The sequence below is a fragment of the Brachypodium distachyon genome, chromosome 5 (assembly GCF_000005505.3).
Source record: "Brachypodium distachyon strain Bd21 chromosome 5, Brachypodium_distachyon_v3.0, whole genome shotgun sequence".
NCBI lineage: Eukaryota > Viridiplantae > Streptophyta > Magnoliopsida > Poales > Poaceae > Brachypodium > Brachypodium distachyon.
In genome coordinates, this window is record NC_016135.3 from 20,992,817 (window position 1) to 21,017,168 (window position 24,352).

The window sequence follows — 24,352 nt, forward strand, 5'->3', positions numbered from 1 at the left end:
CACGGGTACCATCGCTAGCATAGAGATGCAACATATGAATCAGTTTAGCGTGTACCCGTGCTCAGACAATCAGACGTCAAAGCCTGTTTTTTGACCTGTTTTACGGTAACCCTATACTGCTAAGGGCAAAGATGCAGTACACAAATCTTCACCGTCTATTCGTTAAGGATTATTTTGACTAACGGGCCGAAGCGCGGCCGAAGCCCATTTCTCTCTATTCCATCTAGTGCTGGGTGATTTTGACCTCGCCAGCAAGCCACGCGCCCGACCGCCCTACACGCCGCCGATCGTCTATCTCGCCCTTGCGCTCGGCAATTTCGTCGCCCAGTCCCGACCGCCCCACGCGCCCCCGGTCGTCGACCTCGCCGGCACTGCCGCTCGTAGCCCTCGTCCGTCCCAGGCTCCTTGCTCCGGCGGCCGGCGCTCCCCTAACCTTAACCCCGCGCCGACGCCCGCCAGGCTCAAGAGAATCAGATGGAGAGATGTAAAAGCGTGTCGCGTCTGCCTGAGAATTGGACGAGCCAAATCGCGCGTCTCCCGATGTCCCAAGAGCAACGCCGCATCGTTCCTGTAATCTTCCTCTCGGAGATATTGAGAATGGAGTATTTTTCATTGTATTTCTGCTTCTCTGCTTAGTCATGGTTGTCTCTTCCAAGCACATTAATCTTTTCCATTCAGTGAGGAGAAGTTGTGTTGTTAATAATCAGGTAGCTGTTATAGTAACTTACTGATACAGAAATTTTCCTTTCGCTGAAATTGAGACGTATAACATGTGTGTGCTTCTGCCAATTGCAAGCTTTAGAACATAAATGCTCAAGCTTCATTTACACTTGGTGGCATAGCCTTTTGGAAGGCAATTCATCAATGGGTCTACAATTTCTAGCTTCTTTGGATGTTGCTGTGTCAGCATGGGAGTATAGGTAGGTGTAACTTCAGTTAAGAATGATTTTGTGCCTGCATATTTGCATCACATCGTGATATACCCGCATGGTGATCTTCCAGTTGAAGTCATACTGCCAACTCAGTATGTTTTCCTGGTATCTTGTGCTGTTTCCAGTTGATGTCTAAACTCTGTGTGAATTGACTACAAAATTCAATGCCATCGGTCCTTGCTTTACTTCCCATCACCTCTTAGCTCATATTTGCTTTCTACCTCAGGTGATGGGAAGTAAAACAAGGATTTTCATTGTTGTGGAATATACATTACTGGGGGAGAGCCCTTTAAACCGTTGTAAGTTCCAATATATCATCAATCTATCTAGAAGTATTGAAGTTATATTGTCATATGTTACTATTGATTCATGTTACGTGATCATATTTTGATTTATACAATTTGCTGTTTGACGTTATACAGTATACTAACGGAAGGTTGAAAGAAGAGGGCACATAAATACTTTCAGCAACTGATCAGTGCAATTGACTATTGTCACAGTAGGGTCGTGTATCTCAGGGATTTGAAGGTAAAACCTTATCCACTCAGTCATGTGTTCTTCTATAATCATCAACTACGTATAAGCACACAAGTGCAGAAAAGTGACATAATATTTGACCTGTATTTACAGTTAGAGATTTTGTTGATCGATGCTACTGGCAATCCCAAAGTTTCGGATTTGGTTCAAGTGCTGCTGAGCAAATGAAGGTACCATTCAGATATATTAGTTGCAGTTGTACACGACGGAATCTGGTGGTGTCTCTTTGGAGGAACTTGAAGAATATTACATGGTGGTCAACCAAACGTTCAGAAGCGAGGAAGAAGGATACAAGTACTACAATGCATATGCTTTGTTGAAAGGGTTTGGTGTTAGGAAGGAAGATCTTGAGCGCAAGCCCGGACACAAACATTGAAAGGTTTTGTTGTTAGAATTTGGAAGTTAAGATCGTGCTGGCCGTTATCTGTCGATTCTCTAGCTATGTAATCTGGCCGTCATCTGTCGATTCTCAAGCTATGTAATCATTGTAAATGTACAGAAAATTCTTGAATAATTGTGAATGTTGAGGAAATATTTCTCTTTTGCTGTTTCGGTATTGTTGTACGGAGTATACATATTGTCTCTTGTAGCAAAATACTGGCACAAAACCATTCTAAAAATACTCTGTTCCGTGTAATTCAGCAACCATTGACTGGGGGCAGTCCCATGTAAACAATGAAGATGAAAAACTATTCTTACTGTCAGATGATACCAACAGTTAGATTAATTCCATAACAGCAATCTGAAGTCAATATATGGTAGGCAACCAAGAAAGTAGAAGCATCATCCAAACCATAAAGTCAATTTGAACTGCAGGTTTTGTTGATGCTTGATCATACTTGTGAGTTCAGAAATCTTATGATGCATTCCTCAAAAGGCAGCCTGGTGCTCAAGCTCATTGTTGCATGATTTCTAGATGGCCTTTGTGCCTACATCCAGTGCATGGTCTTTGTGCCTTTTGTGCCTACATTCAATGCATGGCCTTTGTGCCTTTTGTACCTACATTCAGTGCATGTCTCTAAAGAAAATGTTCATCTTCAGAAATGTCAACCTGTGAAGCTCATGTTTTGCATAATTTTTAGAATGGCCTTTGTGCCTACATCCAATGAATGTTTTGAAAGATTGTTGTCTAGTTCATGGCATATATGCACCATGCTTCACTTTTAACAGGTTAAAATCCATGGAGATTTGCAAGCAAACTGCAATTTCAAGATGCCAAGCTATATCATGGCATGGAACAGCAAAGATTTCCTTGTAAATTCACATTTATTCAAGTATATCAATTTGAAGACCAACGCAAACAACAAATTGATTCAGGTAAATCAAAACAGCAAGGATCTATGCCTTGATTCAGGTCTTTACAGCAAAGCTATAGAACATCATAAGAAAAATCCTGTACACCAAAGCAACAACTCTGTTTTCTTCAGAAAAAAGCAGGTTCAGTAGCATGTCGCTTCAGGAACTTTCTTCAGCAAAGGAACATGTGCAAACGCAAGTCGCCGTTGCCTTGGACGGCGCAGCCGCTGGTCCTTCGAGCCTTTCCAGCGGGGGCGGGAGGCGCGGCGACGGGCGCCTCGATCGGCGCCGGGGCGATGGGTACAGGTGGTGGGCTGCTTCCCGGCGTGTCATCGGAGCTGGGGACGAGAGGGCGCGGCGACAGCCTTTGATCGGGGAGAGGAGGGCGCAGGACGGGAGGGCGCGACGGCGTTGGATGGGGGAGAGGAGCGCGGCGGCACTGGATCGAGGGAGGGAGCGGGCACGAAGGGGTGAGACGACGGGGTTTGGGCCGGCCCGTGCGGGAAAAAAGTCCATATACTGCTCATTTTGTCAAGGAAAGTATACATCGATCTGCACCCTAGGATTATGGAAAATGGACGGCCCATATCGATTTCAGGGTATCTTCTCGAAGAGCTCTCTTTTTTCGTATCGGAAAATGGAGGAGCTTTGCCTCTTGTTTGGAATCTCCGGGAAATCTGGACGGTTTCGCCACTTCACAACGAAACCAAGAATAACAATGACTAGACGGTCTTTCAAAAATGACTTGACGGTGAGGTATTTCTAAACTTCTTTTAAAGTTGCTTCCTTAATCGGTTGCGCTGCCACGTGTGCGGCTATGTCATCACTTTATAGTCGTAACCAGTTTTTGCAAATAGTCATTTTACAAATAAAATGATAATTCTGCCATGAACTGGTGGCTATCTTTTTCCCAACGTGTTTCAATCTAATGGTCCAAAGAGGTAGCCACACCACAAATCGGTGGGCACCATATTTTATTATGCAAACTGAAAAACCAGAACATACGAGATCGGTGAGAAATAACTAGTGTAGACAAAGAGAAACTATCATGTTGGTCGTACGAACCAGAGAAGTATCAGCAAAGAAACAATCTCTCGCAAAGCAAGGGACGGGTACCTCTAGCACCGTTGAAGGGCATCACGCTACCCAGTAACCTCAGGATGCACCGATTTCACTTGCTTGCTTGGAGGTCTAGGGGAGAGATCCAAGCACCAGACATGTCAAAGAGTGTTGCAACCACTTTTACTTTTACTAAAGGCATAAGAGTATAAGACCTAAGCTAGAAAATTTGGACACTTGTGTAGTCAAGAATTATCAGTAGAAATCAGTTGAGAAGCAAAACAAAAACTTCTGCAATAACTTGGAGACCTAATTGAATTTTCGTTTAGTTGATTATGCACTTGTAAATAAGACATCGTGGTTTCGGTGAGGCTGAGTACATTTGTGCGCGACACAATGTGCACGCAGGATACTTCCTCGCTGAACATGTTCCTCCCCACTGCCTAGATGACGTGGAAAGTCTTGGGCAAAAACCGTGCCACATCGACATTGTTACATTTACATTGCAGAGGAGAGACCACAATTGTTCGACTTTGACGGCTGGGCTGTGAAAAGTATAGAAAAGATAAACAACCATTGTGGACTTTCTAACAAATTGAGGAAGAAAAGGGAAGAAAAATATGCCTCGGAAAAGAAGCCCATAAACAGTGAAGGCATTCCATTCCAGACCATGGCAGGCCTTTGCATAACGGGCCGTCTCTTTGACTCTTTGTAGATCTCGAGCCAAGCAGCCAGCCACGGAGGCTCGCCTGCCGACCTGGGTGTTCCGAAAAAACTATAATACGAACGACTCGGAGGCCATTGTCCGGCATGGACCTGGATAAGTGAAACATGAAAACTCATGCATGATGTAGTAAAATTGAAGAGTGGACTGGGTGTCGGGGGATGACCCCGGGTAGGATCATGGCGACACAACTCTAACCGAGATAACGGAGGCAAAGTCGGCATTGCAACGTATGCCGGCATCATAAAGTTAAACTAACGATAAACCGGCATTCCGAACGTATGCCGGCATAGTTTTTTTATCTTGTAAGTTTGCAGGATAAGGACGGGCCCCTTGACCTCGGCGGTGCCGAGATCCTTCAACGGTCTTATCCTGACCACGCGGTGCAAAGTAAAGCAGCACCATCGTCATCTCAGAAAAGCAGTCAACGCCTGTGTACCGGTGTCAGATGACCACGCTAGAGAAGCACCGAAAGGAAATCTATGACGGAAGCCGGCAAATGATAGCTGTACCCGTTGCAGGCTGGCAGGGAAAAGTAAGTTGTTTTGTCCCCTGCGGTACTGCCTGGAGGGAACCGAGCCGCGAGCCTGGCGGGGCCCAAAAAAGGTGACGTTAGACTCGGCCCGCATGTCAATGTGACATGTCTGGCCCATAAATAGAGCACTACACCTCCCTGGAGAGGAGATCGAGCACTTAGACATTTTAGGATTTCTCCTCCTTCTTCTTCTTCTTCCTCCTCAAGAATACAGCTCAAGGAGCGCCATTGTAGAACTTGCTTCTCTCGGCTAATACAGCAAAACAGGAGTAGGAATCTTACCTCGACAAGAGGGCTCCGAACCTGGATAAATCTGTGTATTCTTGTGTAAATCGTGCGTGTTCTTCTTCACGTCCTCCCTCCTTCGGTTCCTCCTTCGTCCATTGGCCCCAAGTCTACCGTGACACCAACACGACACTAGACCCACGAGGAGGCATGCGATAAAGATTGGGAGGAGGATGCTCGGATGCTCCATGGTTACAGGTAACAGTGTGGTCAGCAGTAAGAAAACCTTTTCACCGTTTCACGTTCCCCCGCCAGTTCACCGTGTACATGTTTATGATTCTTCACTGACAGTGACACTGTACGCTCGGTAATGGCTTCAACGTGTGTCTCTGCTCGAGAAGCCGAACCAGAGTATGAAATTACGGTGAAAGAGTCAATAAAGCTCCTGGCCAACAAGCTTTTGTGCTGAAAGTGGACTTATAATTTTCAGCCCAGAAGTCAAAAAGGCTTGGCCAGAATTCCAGAAACTGGCTGGCCTCAATGGACCGTATAGCAGAAATCACATGACTGGGACTTTCGGAAAAGGTATTGGCGTAGTTCTACTCCTCCGCGGATCAGAGATCATAAGGCAGCTTTTTTCAAGCAAGTGTTGCTTCGCTGTCTGCCATTGTAGCAGTGAAATCATTTAAAGGACCTGAACATCGTTGACAGTAAGCTCTCCTGATTCCTGAATTAGCTGCAACTCCAACTGAAGATTTGGACTACTTTCTACCAGGCTACCTGTTCATGCTCTGCATTCTGGCACTGTTTTTCAGCCCTGTATTCCTGCTCCTAGTGCATTTCCTTAACTTTCGTTTTTTGGGACTTGCTGCTTGTGCCTCTGTTTAAATCTGCTTCATCAACCCGTTCTCCTGCGACGTGCCCGAAATCTTTCATCAAAAGGTTTGGTTCCACTGTACTAATACTATGATGCCTCTGATAAAATCTGCCCAATACGGACGACCCGGGGTCTGGCTCTGCCGTCTGTTGTATTGCGTTGGGGGCCTTGGGGCCATCTTGCTGTTGACCGAAGCATACAAGAACAGCTGAGCAGAGCAGACACGTAAAAGCCACAAACCCATCGCTGCAACTTTGGAAGGTCCGGAGGACCCTAAGCTGCACCATACCGATGGTACCACGTACTACTACGAGTTTGCTGCAAAACGCAACGGTGGCTTTTCAAGCGGCCAACTTGAGCGTTCAGACTCTTCTTAACTGCATGGACCACCAAACTGAAATTTCAAGCCATTCTGGCGTGTTGACATGGTTGCTTGCAGAACAGCAGTCACTCTTCACTTGATTTTCTTTGTTAAGTTGGTCAAGATGATTAAATGCTTCCCTCGTTGGTTATGTAAAACTAAGCGCGCACGCACGCTCTTCTTTGGCTGTTGGACGATGGTTAAATGCTTCATCGGTTACGTTAAACTACGTACGGAGTAGTACCATTGCTTAATTACATACAGCTAATTACGGCATCGACGCTCGACGCCCCAAAACCACGGCTGTCACAGCCTGTTGCCTGCACTTTCTCAGCTTGACATTTAGAGATTGTCAGTATTGACAGTATATATAATACTGCAGTAATCCAGTCCAGGAGTATATACTAGGACTACAGGAGCAGAGGTAACGTGTGGTTACTGTGTGCTCGTTGAAGTAGTGGATGATTAATTACCCAATGTGGTAGGATTAATTTTGCTGTTGGAACGGAGTGCTTGCAGTGACACGGAATGAGCTGCCGTTTATAGGAGCATCTAGGATTGCTCGCACGCACCGTATGTACAGTAGCATTCCGTGTTTTTTTTTAACTTGTCGCGGTAAACCAGTTCCTCGAGTCGTAATGATAGTGTATTCAATCTCGTTTATCTATGGTCTTGAGGTCGCAATTAAGGTTCTCTCGAGTCCCGGCGTCATGAATATGTAGAGCAGTTCCTTGCAGTTTTACTACAGGGACCGCAAGACCTGTCCGGTGAAGTTCTTGAGCACGAAATTAAGCTGGAGACCTGCGTTTTGGGCGTCAGATTAACTACTGGACGGATGCACGCTGCTCTCGTTGACACTTCTACTATTAGCGACTTCCAGACTTCGGCAGCGCTGTGTAGAGAATTCGAGGTGGACCTAACACACTACGAGAGGGCCTATTCACCTATACCAACTACTTTGGTGTAGTTGATTAGTCTCTTTTTATTTCTACTTACTTAGTGCAAGCTTTCGGGCGGCAGAGCCACTCACGTTAAAGCAAGTCTTGAATCCGGGCGGCTATGCCACTCACGTTGAAACAAGACCGTTGTGATTCCGGGCGAATCCGCTCACGTTAAATCACAACTTATATGCACTAAGTACTTAGAAATAATAAGGCCTAACCGGGAGACTTATATGAACAAAGTAGTACTATATTGCTTTAGGAATATTAGTACAAGAGAGAGCATACACACCTTACACTTGCTCACACCTTGTTCTCCACCTTCTTCACTTCCTTATTCTCTACTACACAAGGTGTGAGGTAAGGACCTCTATTTATAGGACTACATGGGTATTGGATCTTTGACATGTGTCAAAATCTTAGCCATTGATACAAAATATCTAAAGTCTTCCGCACACTTCTACATAAATATCTAGGCACTAGAAAGTTTCCTATTTATTTATTTTAAACTCCTATTCTAGAGTATTCCAAAGCTTCTACATAATTCTTCATGCATATCTAAACACTAGAAGGTTCCCTCTTTTATTTATTTTATATTCTAGAGTATTCCATAGTAATGTCTTCTTTCTTGTAATATTGAGAACATTCTAGAAGCTTGCATTGTATTCTCCAACACTCCCCCTCAATGCAAAGCTTCTTTGGTGACCATGCCAAGAGCTTCTCGAAACTTCCCGAACTTTGATTTGTTGAGACTCTTGGTGAGGATATCTGCAATCTGGTCTTCTGTCTTTGTTGGCACCATCTCAATTTCCCCCTTAAGGACCTTTTCTCTGATGTAGTGGTAGTGCACCTCTATGTGCTTTGTCCTTGCATGGAAGACAAGATTTTCTACTAGCCTTATGGTGGATAAGTTATCACAGAAAATTCATACCTGATCTTTTGGAGTTTGATGAAGGTCTTCCATCAATTGTTTAAGCCAGGTGCTTTCTTGTGCTGCCGCTGCCGCTGATCGATATTCTGCTTCAGTACTTGACAATGCCACTGTAGGTTGCCTTTTGCTGCACCATGTTATGGCTCTCGATCCAAGACTGAAGAAATATCCAGTGGTTGATCTCCGTGTATCACAATCTCCGGCATAGTCGGCGTCGCAGTAACCAATAACCTGGCATTCTTTTGTTTTCTTATATAGGATGCCATAATTTAAGGTGCTTTTGACATACCTGAGTATTCGCCTTATTGCATCAAGGTGAGACTTCTTTGGTGTGCTCATGTATCGGCTTGCCACTCCAACGGCATAGGAAATATCTGGCCGACTAAGTGTCAGATAGATAAGACTCCCGACCAGTTGCCGATACATGGTTGCATCCTCCAAGTTCTTTCCTTTGTCTTCTTGAAGTCTTGCGTTAGGATCCATAGGAGTGGAAATAGGTTTGCAGTCAAGCATCCCATACCTCTTAAGAAGGTCCTTCGCATACTTTTGTTGGCCTAAGAATATCCCATTCTTAGTGTGCTCCACCTCAAGTCCAAGGAAGTGTCTTAACTCACCAAGTTCCTTCATTTGAAATCTCACGGAGAGATTTTCCCTTGTCCTTTCTATCTCCTCGGAGTAATCTCCCGTGATGATCAAGTCATCAACATAGACTAGAACTATTGCTAGTCTTCCTTCCTTGGCCATCACAAATAAACTAGAGTCTGATGGAGCAACTTTAAAGCCATTGTGTACTAGGAACTCACCGATCTTTCCGTACCATGCTCTTGGTGCTTGCTTTAGCCCGTAGAGTGCCTTCTTTAGTTTGCAGACATGCTCGGGGTATTTCTTGCTCTCAAACCCCTTTGGCTGCTCCATGTAAATCTCCTTGTCAAGTTCTCCATGCAGAAAGGCATTCTTGACATCCATCTGCCACAACTCCCAAGACTTGCTGGCAGCCAATGCAAGCAAGACTCGAACTGTTGTGATTTTTGCCATCGGACTGAATGTTTCTTCGTAATCCAGTCCATACTCCTGCGAGAAACCTCGTGCCACAAGTCGAGCTTTATACCTTTCAATTGAGCCATCTGTTCGGGTTTTCACTTTGTAGACCCATTTGCAGGATATTGGCTTCACGTCCTTTGGCTTTGGCACTAAGTCCCATGTTTGGTTTTCCTTTAGTGCCTTAATCTCTTCTTCCATCGCCTTCTGCCACTCAGGGCCTCGTGCTGCTTCTTCATAGGAAGATGGCTCAATAGGTAAAGACTCATCGGCAAGAGCAGCATTAGCGTACCTTGGATTGGGCTTCCTGGGTCTTGTTGATCTTCGAAGTTCTTGATCATGCTCCTCGGTTTGTGGCTCTTCAGGTTGGTGTATGCCAGTCTTCCACGGACTCTTGGTCTTACTTGGTGAGCTCTTTTCTCCTTCACTTGGGGTTTCTAGCTTCTGATCTCTTTCTTCTTCTATAACCTCCTCCACGTCAGGTGATTCAGGAATCTCTTCTTTCTTAGGGGATCACCATGAAGAAGCTTCATCGAACACAATGTTCCTTGAGGTGTGACATTTACCTGTGGTTGGATCACAACACCTCCATCCTTTTCGAGCATCATCGTAACCAACGAAGATGCACCTCTTCGCCTTCTTTTCAAACTTGGTTCTTAGGTGATCTGGCACAAAGATATAGCATACGCAACCAAATACCTTGAGGTGGCTGATGGCTGGTTTCATCCTCCAAAACTTCTCATGTGGTGATTTGAACCCCAACCTCACTTGTGGTAGCTTATTAATCACATGAGCTGCAGTCCTCATACACTCGGCCCAGAATCTTCCAGGAACATTTTTGGCGTGCAACATACTCCGACAAGTTTCCGCAAGGTGACGATTCTTGCGCTCCGCTACTCCATTTTGTTGTGGAGTATTAGGGCAAGTTAACTGCCTTTTTATCTTATTTTTCTTGAGATAGATGGTGAACTCATTGGATAAATATTCTCTCTCATTGTCAGTGCGTAGGCACCGTATCTTATACTCGAGTTCACCTTCTATCATATCCTTAAATTCCTTAAATTTCATAAAGGTCTCAGACTTCTCCTTCATAAAGTATACCCAAACGTACCTTGAGAAGTCGTCGATGAAGGTCACCATGTATCTCATGCCTCCAAGTGATATTTTGCTTGACTGGGCCAAAGACATCTGAGTGTATGAGCTCTAGAGGTACCTTTGACTGATGCTGCGACTCCTTGTATGGCAATTGGTGGGCCTTGCCATACTGACATCCAGCACAGACCATGTCTGTACGGATATCAAGATCAGGAAGCCCCTTCACTACGTGCTTCTCCATCATCTCCTTCAACTTGTGGTAGCTGACGTGTCCAAGCCGCGCATGCCAAAGATCAGCCGTCTCATTCTTTCGAGTCTTGTCTACGTATGCTGACTCAGCAGAGAGCACAAAGAGTGAATCTCTCTTTTTTCCTTCCATGATGGGTGTGCCGATCACCTTGAGCCTTCTGAAGATTGCTACTTCTTGTGGATCAAACAGAACATACTTCCCTTCTGCTGTCAGTTGAGGTACTGACAACAGATTCTTCTTCAAGCCTGGAACGTGATAGACTCTCTCAAGTTGGAGTTGTTGAGGACCATACCTTGGAACGGCTGTCTTTCCAACATGGGAAATCGATAGCTTGGAGTTGTTGGCTGTCAGCACCATTTTTCCTCCCTTGTACTCGGTCATATCTTGCAGCTTGTTGTCATCATTAGTCATATGGTTGGAGCACCCAGAATCAACGATCCAATCATCTTTATAGTTGATTTTTGGATCCTTGATTGCTGCAAGGGCTGGCGCCTCCATGTCCTCCTCCAACTCTTCTTCATCCGTTGCAAAGACTGGTGGCTCCATGTCTTCCTCCAACTCTTCTTCATCCATTGCAAGGGTTGGCACCTCCATGTCTTCCTCCAAGTCTTCTATGTCAACCTCTTGAGAGTATCCAGCTTCGGCGTCCCATTCTTCTTCGCTCATGGATGCTTCTAGAGTGATCTCCTCTTTCTCCTTTGTGGTGGCCACATTCCCTTCATAACGCCTTCTTGGATATCGACATTCTCGAGTAAGGTGACCTTTCTTACCACAATTGGAGCATCCATCATTTGACCTCCTTGGAAATCGGCATTCTCGAGCAAAGTGACCTGCCTTGCCACAATTGAAGCATCCATCACTTGGTCTCCTTGCATTCTTCTCGTACCATTTTGGTCCTTGTCTTTCTCGTTGGTCTCCCCCTGAAGAGTTGCTTCTCTCCTTTGGATGTTCTTTCCCACCTTCTGTCCACTTAGGCTTGGGCTTCCATTGTTTTTGGTGTGGGCTCTTCTTCTTAGTGAAAAGTGCCTCCTCTTCTTCCTTTATGGTTATGCTCCCCATCTTCTTAGCTAACTCCTCTTGATTTACCAATAAATTCTCCAACTCCACTACTGAAGGTGGAGTAGGCCATCCCATCACCGCAGCCATAAACCCATTGTATTCGGGTCTAAGACCGTGGATGATGATTCTCTTCATCCGAGCCTCGCTCACCTTCTCATCCGGGGTAAGTTGGGATATCTCACGGCAAATAAACTTCACCTTCGAAAAATATTGACTGATGGATAGATTGCCTTGTGAGATACCTGCGAGCTCATTTTCCAAGAGCTGGAGCCGTGCTTCATTTTTCCTTGAAAATAGCTTCGCCAAAGTCTCCCATGCCTCCTTAGGTGTCTTCTCATCACGGATGTGCTCCAATAGGTCCTCTTCGATGGTCGTCTTCAATACAAACATGGCCTTCCCTGACTTGATCTTCCATTTCCGCAAGGCATCAGCATTCTCTGGAGGAAATGCTTCGGTGCCCGCAACGACCTCCCATAGGTCCTGACCTTGTAGGTAGGACTCCATGCAGGTCTGCCAATAGCCATAGTTTTGGCTATTAAGCTTCCTGATCCCGCTGCTTGAGCTAGCAAGATCCGCCATGGTGACTTGCGCCCAGCGTCAAGTAAGCTTTGGTCCCGGACCAGCTTCACAGTCCCAGACTGTGCACCAGCAGAGTCTCCCCTCAGCGCCTTCTTGTTGCACCGAACAAAGCAAGCACCCCGTGCTTACAACTCTTCCTCCAAATGACGATCCCGGACCGCCTGCTCTGATACCAACTGTAGAGAATTCGAGGTGGACCTAACACACTACGAGAGGGCCTATTCACCTATACCAACTACTTTGGTGTAGTTGATTAGTCCCTTTTTATTTCTACTTACTTAGTGCAAGCTTTCGGGCGGCAGAGCCACTCACGTTAAAGCAAGTCTTGAATCCGGGCGGCTATGCCACTCACGTTGAAACAAGACCGTTGTGATTCCGGGCGAATCCGCTCACGTTAAATCACAACTTATATGCACTAAGTACTTAGAAATAACAAGGCCTAACCGGGAGACTTATATGAACAAAGTAGTACTATATTGCTTTAGGAATATTAGTACAAGAGAGAGCATACACACCTTACACTTGCTCACACCTTGTTCTCCACCTTCTTCACTTCCTTATTCTCTACTACACAAGGTGTGAGGTAAGGGCCTCTATTTATAGGACTACATGGGCATTGGATCTTTGACATGTGTCAAAATCTTAGCCATTGATACAAAATATCTAAAGTCTTCCGCACACTTCTACATAAATATCTAGGCATTAGAAGGTTTCCTATTTATTTATTTTAAACTCCTATTTTAGAGTATTCCAAAGCTTCTACATAATTCTTCATGCATATCTAAACACTAGAAGGTTTCCTCTTTTATTTATTTTATATTCTAGAGTATTCCATAGTAATGTCTTCTTTCTTATAATATTGAGAACATTCTAGAAGCTTGCATTGTATTCTCCAACACGCTGCTTATTTTTGTCAGGCCAGGGTTAAGCTAGAAGATTAGATCGAGCTTCTTCTTTATCTCGAAGACTCGTAATTGATCATACGGAACAAGTTGGCTATACTCCAAACCTACGGCGCACAGTTACTTGCAAGCAGGGGTGACACCCCTTGAGGACTAGCCTGCAGAGAATATAAATGCATTGGGACAAGCTCTGTAGGACTTACAAGTAATGCGTGACGTGCCAGTAGTCCAGTACATGTACCAAGGCTTGGTAGTAAGATCGACAGGACGTGTTCCGGTACAAAGAATAGTAAACCAGGCCAATGCCTTTGATTGGACTACTAAGCGTCTAATCCCGTTTAGTTGGTAGCCAAATAAGGGCCGGTACAAAATGGCGGGAAGGAACTCCGTTCGCTCGACAGTCGGGATCTACGCGCTCTCGGCGCAGGGAGCGGGGGCCTCACGTGGGTTCTCTCTCGGCTTCTCGCCCGCACGGCTCGTGGGGAAGCGCGCACATTTTCCTGCTGCGTCCCGTCTCCCATGGCCGTGGGTCAAAAGAGGGCCACCTCGCCAACGCGCGTGTTTCACGAAGAACACCGTAGCTTAACGAGAAGATTAACGTAAACGTCCCCCCTGGATTTGGCGTTGATTACACGTCTCGGAGTTCGATCCCCAGGTCCTCCTTGTTTCTGACTGAAGCGCTCGAGGGCGGGATTCTACACGTGGCAGTTATCACCGACAACGGGGTCCCACCTAAACTCAGCCGGTCAGTGGGACATCCCTGTCAGTCGGCGAGTGGTATGTCAATGAAAACATAGAGCGACATCACTCGCAGACCCCTGATAAAAAGGAGGAGAATTACTACTCCACAGGTTACTGTAGGTTCTGTCTGAACCTTCTGAAACCATTAACTAGTTCGTTATTTTTCGGGACCTCACGAGCGCTGCACGGGGGGTAGTGGCTGGGCGTCTGGGCGCCATGTGCTTCGTGTTGGACGCCGAAGAATGCATGGGCCGGAACCGTAAAAGAAAGCCAAGAAGGAATTAATCTTGCCGCAGGTTCGTCCCTGCTATAACGGCATTTATTTCCTGCCCGTTCTATCCGCAGGACGATGTACGTGGAGAAGCCTTGTTTATCTGTATCTTTGCCGATCCGCACCAAGCTTCGTCGGAGTTATTGGACCGTACGATCAAACTTTAAGCGCTTGATACCAAAAAAATCTTTGAGCATGAGAGAGGGAAAGAAGCAGAGAACACACCAATCTCATCTCCCAATCAATCAGAGCTGGAATTTCGCACCGATGGTGTGCCCTGGCCTAACATGTCCCTCTCTCTTTCTCTCTGTATTTCTGTGATCAGAGCTGAAATTTCGCAAGTGGATACGGGGTGGTAGTAGCAGTAGTAGTAACTCGTGGGAAGTCAAAGGCAAAACCAGACAAAACGAAGCCAAATTTGGTTCTTGAATCGAGCGCGGAAGTCACCGCCGGTTTCCGGCCAGATGTTCATTGAGATTTGCCCAGGTCGGCCGCCAGCCTGCGTTTGTCGGGAGGTTGGGCGCCCGGGCAATACGACGACGCCAAACCATTCCGTCAGCATCATGCGAGCAGCACCACCACTTGACTTGCTCGTCAAATCAGCCGGAAATCTTGTTAATTAATTAACCCGTTCTGAAGTTCTACGTAGTTCATTGGAGATGATTATTCCACCAGTATTTATCTCCAGAAGAAGACTGACTTCTTTTGTGATCAGAAGATGACTGACTTCCCTCTGTTCGTTAAATAACCCTAAGCCAACAGGCAGGCAAGAGTATTTTTTTTCCCACTCACTGACAAAAAAAATGACTGTCAGACTTGGCCAGGGATCAACTACGTATGAATCTACAGCATGTTTACATGCCGAACACTTACGCGTAGCCGGCGGCGTGGCCTAATATGAGTTCGTGGCAGGGTACACCCCCTCCAGTATTGAACGCCCCTTTCAACGGTGTTGAACGGTACTCCCTTCGTTTCATAAAAATTGGCATGAATTTAAACTAGAGCTAGTTCAAATCCGTGTCAATCTTTATGAAACGGAGGGAGCGGGATTCTAAACAAATTGTAACCCGGGAAAAAATCGAGGGGAAACCCAGAATTTTTTTCACCAAGTATAGTTTTATAACATGATAGGATTTTTTTTTTTAAATATGGCACCAACAAGTGCTTGGTAAAAAATGTATGTATGATATGAATCAAATAACTTGTCTCTAGAATAACTAGCATGGTGACCCTCGTAAATGAAATGATCTAGAAGGGTTATGAGATTCATTAGGAATAGGTACTACCACGGTGTTCCATATAATTCCGTGAAACTTCTAGCATCCATTTTAAAAAAAAATCTGGAGTCATTATATGTATGAGTTATAAGGTAAAAGCATCGTATCACGACGGGTCTACTAATAGTTGAGGAGGCCAGATCGAATGTTTTTTAGGTATAGTTATGAAGATCTAAGGTTCTTTTCGATTCAAAGGATTTTCATTTAAAAAAAGGGTTAGAACTCTTAGGAGTTGTTTCCACGTGGTTTGTTTGATTTGTAGGATTCAATTCAGTTCCATGAAAAAAATGATTCCTTCATAGTGCATTTCAAAACAAAATCATCTACTCAAACCTTTTGGAAGGATTCTTATGTTCTTCATGTCCAATCAAACAAACTTTGAATAGCAGGAATCCAAGAAAACATGAATTAAAAAAGTGCGGGGTTGAAATGTTATGGCATGTTAAATACTGTATAAAAATCAAACATGCATGAATTGCCTGAAAGAGTTGCTTGAATGCTACATATGAATTTGAGATTAGGTGTAACGACTTAATTGGAGTAAGAGAGGGGAGAGAAGCCATCTGAACTTTCAAACATTACTTTCACGAGGTGAAAACTCATGCTTGGTTTCCTCCAAATTCTTAGAGGGAAAATTCCTTTCCTTTGAAATATTATTTGGATGCAATTGTATGATCTAAAGGAAATGCGCATTAACTTTTAATGTATCGTAGATAGATAAATCAAATAGCTTATGAATGGGTAGAAATTCGTAAGTGAAAAAAATGTCCATAAGGTTAGACCTCATGGTTGGATCCCTCCAAAATTTAGAGGAGACAACATTTTTATCATATGGAATTTCTTTGATGCAATCTATGAGACTATATTTGAGAATACATGTACTCGAATTATTTCCTCGGAGGATAATCCTCTATCTTTTTAATCAAGATTCGTAGATCCAGAGAGGCCTAAAATTTTCGGTCCGTCAAACATGGATACGAATTCGGTCTGTACAAAAATTGGATGAGAAAACTTTTCTATCATATAAAATTTCTTTAATGCAGTCTATAAGACTATAGTTGAGAATACATCCTCTATCTTTTCCCCAAGATTCCTAGATCCACGGAGGCCTAAAATTTCCAGTGCGTCAAACGTTGATACAATTCAGTCTGCAAAATATCCGACCCGTGAATTTTAAAATTTTATTTGAACAAACCATAACTAACAAAAATTTGGTTAAAACATAAGTAACAATAAAACCCCTAGTTAGTTATTTGAACAAACCATAACTAACAATAACTTGGTTAAAACGTAATTAACAATAAAACCTTGAAAGAGAAAGCAAAACTGATTGCTTTAAAATCCATGGCCCCACTAAAAGAGGCCAAGATGTAAGCTGCCACTATATATATAGCCCAAGGCACTCTCAACTTCCTTCACACTCCCGGCCGCGATCCTGCTGTAGTCCTCGGTCCTCCGCTCCTAGCTGCAAGCCTACGCCTACAGATCCCTCCTCCTAACAAGCCATGGAGACAGACGCAAGCCATGCACCCACCACCTCTTCCTCCTCCGTCTCATCTTCCACACTGTCCACTTCGTCCTCCACCTCCTCCCTCGCCAACAGCGCGCAACAGCTTCCCAAGAAGAGCCCCAAACCCAAATACCCAAAGAAGCGCAAGCGAGCTGCCGCTTCGCCGCCGCCGCCGCCCGCCGCGGACCAAGAACATGCCGCGGCCACCAACAATGGCGCCCAGGGAGATCAGGAGAGCAGCAGCTGCTGCACCGAAGACTTGGACAACAACGCCGCCAGCGGCAAGGCTGCGGCACGGCCAGACGCCGTGTCGAAGAGCGGGTTCAAGCACCCGTCGTACCGCGGCGTGCGGCGCCGGAGCTGGGGGAAATGGGTGTCGGAGATCCGCGAGCCCCGGAAGAAGTCCCGCATCTGGCTCGGCACTTTCCCCACCGCGGAGCAGGCGGCGCGCGCCCACGACGTGGCCGCGCTCGCCATCAAGGGCCGGGCCGCGCACCTCAACTTCCCCGACCGCGCCCACGAGCTGCCGCGGCCGGACTCCAACTCGCCCGCGGACATCCAGGCCGCCGCCGTCAAGGCCGCCGCGCAGTGCGAGGACACGACGTCCGCGTCGTCCGTGCCTTCCTTCCCCGCCGTCGACGCGGCGTCCCCGGACACGGAAGCGGCTGCCAGTGCCGGTACGGAAGAAGCAGAACAAGAGGCGGTGCAGCAGGCGGATCATCACAGCTGCGGATCAGACAATGATGCGTTGTTGTTCGACCTGCCCGACCTTCTTCTCGACCTCAGGGACGGGCTCTTCTGGTCGCCGGTCTGGCCGGCGGCTGCCGAGGAGTACGACGGCAGCTGCGTGGGGCTCGGTGAGCCGCTCCTGTGGACCGAGTAGCTTTCATTTTACCGTTCTGGGCTTCGCAAATTAGCTCTGGTACTCTCTGCCTGCTACCAGTGGTTGTATCATTGTGCTGTACTACAGCCGTGCTATTGGGAAATATTGCTACTGATAGTACTGCTATTGCCCGCGAGAATATACTACCGCTATTGGAAAATTCGTTCTCGGTTGTGCTTGACTCGGCCATGAAACTTGTATGCCTTTCTTTATTATCGTGATCAAAAGATACGTTTACCGATACACGTACGAGCCAATAACTAGATTCGCTTGCAAATGGTTTTAGATGATTGCCAAGTTGATACTGGCATAGCCATAGAAGCTACAATTAGTATGATGCGTCCGCAACTATATTGTTGATATTGATATGTCGTGGCCTGGTGGGCTGCGTACCGGCCGTTTGCAAGTCGTTTTATGTCCGGTGAAACAGTAAGGACGAACAGCAAACCGTGTGCTTAATTCATCTCCTCAATGATTTCACAACGATTTTGGCAGTAAGTGGAGGGAGTATTCTGTTTGGGTGTGTTACTGCCCATCTCTCTCTCTCTAGAGCCGTCCGGCTCACAAAATTCTGACCATACTTTATGAAAGGATTTTTAGAAGACGGAGGGAAAAAACTTTAAAATGCCAACTGGCCGGCTTTTAATTACTACCTGCGGCTTATTTAACTACGGGTAGAGTACGTACTGAACTAGTCATATCTTGCTCGGTTTGGTACAAACCCCACGTTATCCTAGGTTACAATAAAGGGTGCTCCAGAGAGTCCAGACACCATATAGTGGGAAAGGCACGAAGCCTAAGAGAGAGAGAGAAAAAACAAGAGAGAGCCAGAGAGGGAAGGAGCACAGAAAGTTCCAACCCTGAGCACACAATATTCTCTTGTCTTCTTTTGCCCCCAGCAGCAGCACACAAGGCAATAACTACTAGGTTAGGTAGAGAGCAGAAGCACGCCAGTTACCGGTTCCCGTAAGAGTCCAGCCGTCCGCATTCCACCAGCAACGTTAACACGCCAGGTTTAGCTACTTCCGCATCTGTGTACCTTCCCCTAATTAGTTAATCGATCGCCCCCAATTACTTAAGTCGCAAATCAAGGATCTCAAATGGGGCATACAGACACGTAGCCAGTGGCTGAGACGACCGCCTCACATGCCCAACACATGGCCAGACGATCATGCACTGCACTGCACACTTGCACACCGCAGCGGCGCATGCTAGCAGAGGAGCTTAGCGGTCGAGCTGGCTGATTGCGTCCAATTAAGGTACAACGCGTGATCAGGACCATTGATTAATAAGTAATCAAATCGGCTAGCTAATTGTTGCGAGGCTCTGGGAGGATCCGATGCCTTGGAGCGGCGATCTTGCTGCCGTCCGGCCGGCGGCTCCGGTAGGTGCGGGTGTGTGGTACCAAGTTCGTACGTCGTTGCTTGTTCAATTGCTCGCGGAACCAACGATCGAGTCGATCGATCTCCGATGGGCGGGCCGATGGGGATACAGATTGTGGGGCTGGATTTGGACCGGCCGATGAGGCACCTAATCGATCGGTTAGCCACACTCAACAGAATGTTGGTGCGACTAGCTGGTCGATCGACTTGCTCCGTTTAATGCTTGATTCGTGACGTGTGTACGTGCCATAAGTATGTATGCGCGTACGTAGTAGTACATGAGTATATATCCCTTGCATGTTCCGATTTATACCAACCGATCGATAATAGGAGTCGTACTAAGTGATGTACTACTGTAAAAGAAAACTGAAAGGATTACAAGCTATAGGCTATCCTCATCCGAGTTTTCAGTAGGATTGTGCGCTAATGATGATCTTTACGACCGATCTGTTATCTGTTACGAAAATAAATGGCAATTTTGTCTTGAGACTTTCTATCTGTTACGGAGATTTTTAGTATATCAAACAGGTGGTCCTCAATGCTTAATCTGCAGGAGCATAGAAGGAAGGCCAATGTCTCTGCTTGTGTCATGGTCGCTCATGAGACTTTTGGAAACGAGCAAGTCTTCCGCCATTGTCAATAGGATCAAGGATGAGGCTTTCGCTTAGGCTTCCATCGGGGCAAATCATATTTGTGTTAGATCATGCCGTGGGAGTGGTTGTGTTTGTATCCACTTTTTTTTCCTTTTCCCCGTCATATACTTTTTACTCATGCTTATTCAATGAAATGAGGCAAAAACTTTTGCCTCCGTTTTGGGGAAAAGGGGAGCAAGAGCGAGTGTTGCTTGTAGTTAATCCCTCCTTTCCATATCATACAAGGCATATGTTTCTTATCCCCAATCATTCTTTTAGAGTTAGAGGAAAAATATCAACTCTACGATACCGAAGCAGTAATACCAACAGACAAAATGTTATAAAAGGGTGCCTAAAGCAATTCATGAATATATTTTTATAATGTATTTATCTGGTATAGAGATGTTGAACTTTTTTCTATAGATTTAATGAAACTTTTAAAAGTATGGCTTGAGACAAAAAAAACATATGCCTTATCATATGGAAATGAGGGAGCATCTCTTATGGAACTGTAAAGATTTGCCTCTGAAGTAGCAGAATAAATTCAGATCGAGATCACACTCTTAAAAGCGATGGGTACCCTATGAGAAGAACTAGAACATCTATGAACGGCCCTAATTGGTCAGAAGTCATTTTCTATTAGATTTAAACAGACACAAATTATTGTAATTAGGCGAGATGACGATCGCATATCGTCCTATTCTAGCATGTGGCAATAATGTCTCGCAGGGATCCGTCAAGCTAGGCGTCAGTTTCACTGGAAATGCATGTGGCAAGTGCTAATTAATCGCATTATTTTGCTGGTCAAATCGGATGCGTCGCTGACGATCAGTACGAGTGTAGCTATCGGGCGCGCTAAGCACCACCCAATTATTTTTGCGAGCCATCGCCCATAGAAATCATATACTACTATATATAGCTTTTTGCTGGAAAATGACCACTCGTATCATGGAAGTTAATAAGCCATGGACGTATTAACCACTCTTTACTTTGTCTGCGGACTTGTGGAGGACCTGGAGGTTATGGACGTACTAACAACTCTTTACTCGTGCACTTTGGGAAAAGGTTTGTTTTTTTCTCTTTGATTATGTCATGTCTCCCATTTTATTTAGCTATAGTAGGAGTATATACCACCGATTTGCCAAGCTCGTGCAATCTTGCTGGTCGTCGTTGTCATAGCATTAGTTCTGAAGGAGCTACAGGCGATGGGTCGGATGGGACAAGAGCAGGAAGGTCAAGTTAGAACTGAAGCAAGGCCCATATGAAGCTAGGTCTCCGCCGTCAATAAAAGAGTGATTATGATACTATAAGAAAAGAACGATCTTCGGTTATATAATTAGCAGTACTACGTACTACATGCATATAATTATGTGTTTTCAGTTTTCCATTGCCGTCCGTTGGAATAGATCGTCCTGCGCGCGTATACTTTCTCGTCCTTTTTCCCTTTTGTTTTTGACAGTCGCCCTCGCGTAATAACAACTCAACCAATCATCTGGGATTTCGGGCAAAGTTTCGTCGATGGCATGTGCTTTTGAGTTTGACTATTAACGTGTTAAATTCCATCTCCATGTGATGTACTGTATATACGTACCTCTTTCTTTGATCAAGACTGAGACTTTTTGTAATGATTAAGATGATCTAGAGTTACTCGAGTAGAAAGTACAAAACACTTGTGTATAAGTTGAGTTATTCTCCGGACCTTCTTTAGGACGTCCCTGTCAGTCGTCCCTGGCCATATTAGTTGCTCACGAATCGTGGGGGCAACTGAAAGCCCCAGATTAAGAACGATATATGATAGCCTGATCCAAGCTTTTCTTCGGAGGATTTTTGGTTGTTAGATGGCAATTTAACAAAACCATATAAAGCTCTAAAGTGTGTGATCATAGGAAACACCCGTATCACAAAAGCGCGCCACGAGCTCGCCCAATCAGGTTTTGTTTATGTTCCCCGCGCTGGAATCTCGCAGCGTTTATATTTGATTATTCCGTCAGATAACATTATGCAGGGTGAGGCACGTTAGTTTATACGGAGATTATGAACAAGACAGAAGCACGACATGCAGCCGCGCTTTACTTTGCTTTGCTTTTGCTTCGCATTATATGTGTCCTACAATCTTTCCATCTTTTTTCCCCCAACAAACGCAATTTCCTATTTCCTCTGCCCTCTGCTCTGCTGGTTGACACGGCAAGCATTTCACTCGTTGGCATTATTGTACTCTCTACGCATTCGTGATGATAGTATAATATAAGTAATCAGAGATTCAAATCTTTTGGATCTAAGACTACACAGCGATTGCATGCATTTTAATACTTAGCACGAGGCCGAATTGGTAGGGTTGGAGACAGGTGCCCTGTGCATGGAGATTTTTCTCTGGCTACTTTAATCATTGGTCGTCCTACCAAACGAAATACACACGGACACGCACGCACCCAATTCGCATGGAGCCGTTCTATTGTGCAGCAGAGGTTAACGAAATAATAAACAAATGAAGGTAACAGTGTGATCGATGGCTCTGTACACGTATAGTTCCCCATTGACCATCACAGAAACGCGTAAGCAACTAAGGCACTAAGCACGCTCTGCTCCACGCACAGGGCACCTCTATCTTGCATGTCATTCACATTTCCTTGGGAGCAGAAAAGAAAATTGCGCCCCCTGCGATTCTGTTTCCACATTGACTTCGGGGCCTAGGCCGTACGAGTGTGGCACCAGTATATGAACCGCTCCTCGCATCGCATTCATCTCCCAAGTACTACACGCAACTCACTAGCTCGGTCTCACACTTCTAATCAAAGATCAAGTTTAAGCTAGATCGTGATCATCCCGGCTTAATTGGTCATCGATCGCCTCCGCCGCCACTTGTCACATCGATCAAATTAATGGAGCAAGAGCAGGTGCTGGTGTTATTGCCTCAGGTGTCCAACAGCTGCACCTGTAGCGGCAGCAACACGACGAGCTCTTCCTCCAGCAGCACTCTCAACGCGTCGTCGCCCAGCTCCGGGGACTCGTCCGGGTCAGGGAGCGATGTCGGCGCCGTAGGGAAGAAGAAGCGGCCGCGGAGGGACCTGAAGCACCCGACGTACCGCGGCGTGCGGATGCGCACCTGGGGCAAATGGGTGTCGGAGATCAGGGAGCCCCGCAAGAAGTCCCGCATCTGGCTCGGCACCTTCGACACCCCGGAGATGGCCGCGCGCGCCCACGACGCCGCCGCCATCGCCATCAAGGGCCGCGCCGCCACCCTCAACTTCCCGGCCCTCGCGCACGAGCTGCCCCGCGCGGCCTCCGCGGCGCCCAAGGACGTGCAGGCCGCGGCCGCTCTCGCCGCCGCTGCCACGCATTGCCCGGCCGTCGCCGCCGTGCTCTCGCCATCGCCAGACGCCACCATTGGCTTGGAAGGCCAAGGACCGGCCACAGCAGTGCGAGATTGCTGGATCGACGACGAGATCCTCACACGGGGAAATGGCTGCATTGGAGGACTGGACTTGGACTTGGCGTTTTTCGACGTGCCGGACGATGCTCTGCTGGGGTTCGGGTTCACGTTGCCGGAGCCGCCGTCTTACTGTGGTTCGCCGTGGGATGACGTCCCCGTCGACGATCTCTTCTTCGGGGAGCCGTTGCCGCTCTGGGAACACTGACTGACCTGCATCTGCATGAACACTACACGTCGATCCATCAACGCGATCATGGACGAGATTGTTTTTTCTCCAATCGTGGTCAATATGCAAGAGATACTAGCTAACCTTGTTTCTTCGGTCAGTCATAGCTAAAGATTGAGCCAATGCGTTGGCTCCTTTTACCGGTCAATAAAATTGATATCGCCTAAAGCGATATCATAGTACTCCAGTACGTCCTTTACTAAGTTGTGGTCAAGATTTGAAGACTTGACTGCATCCTTTTCATTTGTTCTTTGTTTTTGTAGCTGAGGTTCAGCTTGTAACAGGACTAGCATATGGTACAAATGATGGGTGTGCCGCCAGTTCTTTTTGCCCTGCAGCTCGAGTCCGAGCAAAGGGTTTTTTTCTGGTGCTATGTCTGTCAGACCGATTTTTAAGCTCGTTCTTTGGATGCAAATTTTAACTATTTTTCCCGGAATTCCTGCCTCACTGGATCCTATGTGTTGTCCTTAATTTTCAGAATCAGGCCAGCTCGGCCTCCACACTCCACACACACCAGAGTAGCAAGCAACATCTAACTGTAACAGCACGTTATATACGCTCAGCTTTAATTTTGTTGCTGCAGGATCGCAAAGCACACAATCATGCATGCAACGCCTGATGAATATTCTACGATCAACGAGCCACACTACCCACCGTTC

At 46.1% G+C, this 24,352-nt stretch overlaps 2 protein-coding genes across 2 annotated transcripts; both read left to right on the forward strand.

Annotated features, from left to right (window-relative positions):
• The first annotated feature begins 17,027 nt into the window (after nucleotides 1-17,027).
• Nucleotides 17,028-18,266, forward strand: LOC100820976 (ethylene-responsive transcription factor ERF038). Its single transcript, XM_010241909.3, has one exon. The coding sequence runs from the start codon at nucleotides 17,136-17,138 to the stop codon at nucleotides 18,021-18,023; it is 888 nt and encodes a 295-aa protein (XP_010240211.1). The 5' UTR covers nucleotides 17,028-17,135; the 3' UTR covers nucleotides 18,024-18,266.
• Nucleotides 18,267-22,684: 4,418 nt separating this feature from the next.
• LOC100821277 (ethylene-responsive transcription factor ERF039) lies at nucleotides 22,685-24,127 on the forward strand. Its single transcript, XM_003581450.3, has one exon. It carries the CDS (start codon nucleotides 22,917-22,919, stop codon nucleotides 23,670-23,672), a length of 756 nt encoding a protein of 251 aa, XP_003581498.1. The 5' UTR covers nucleotides 22,685-22,916; the 3' UTR covers nucleotides 23,673-24,127.
• Nucleotides 24,128-24,352: the final 225 nt, after the last annotated feature.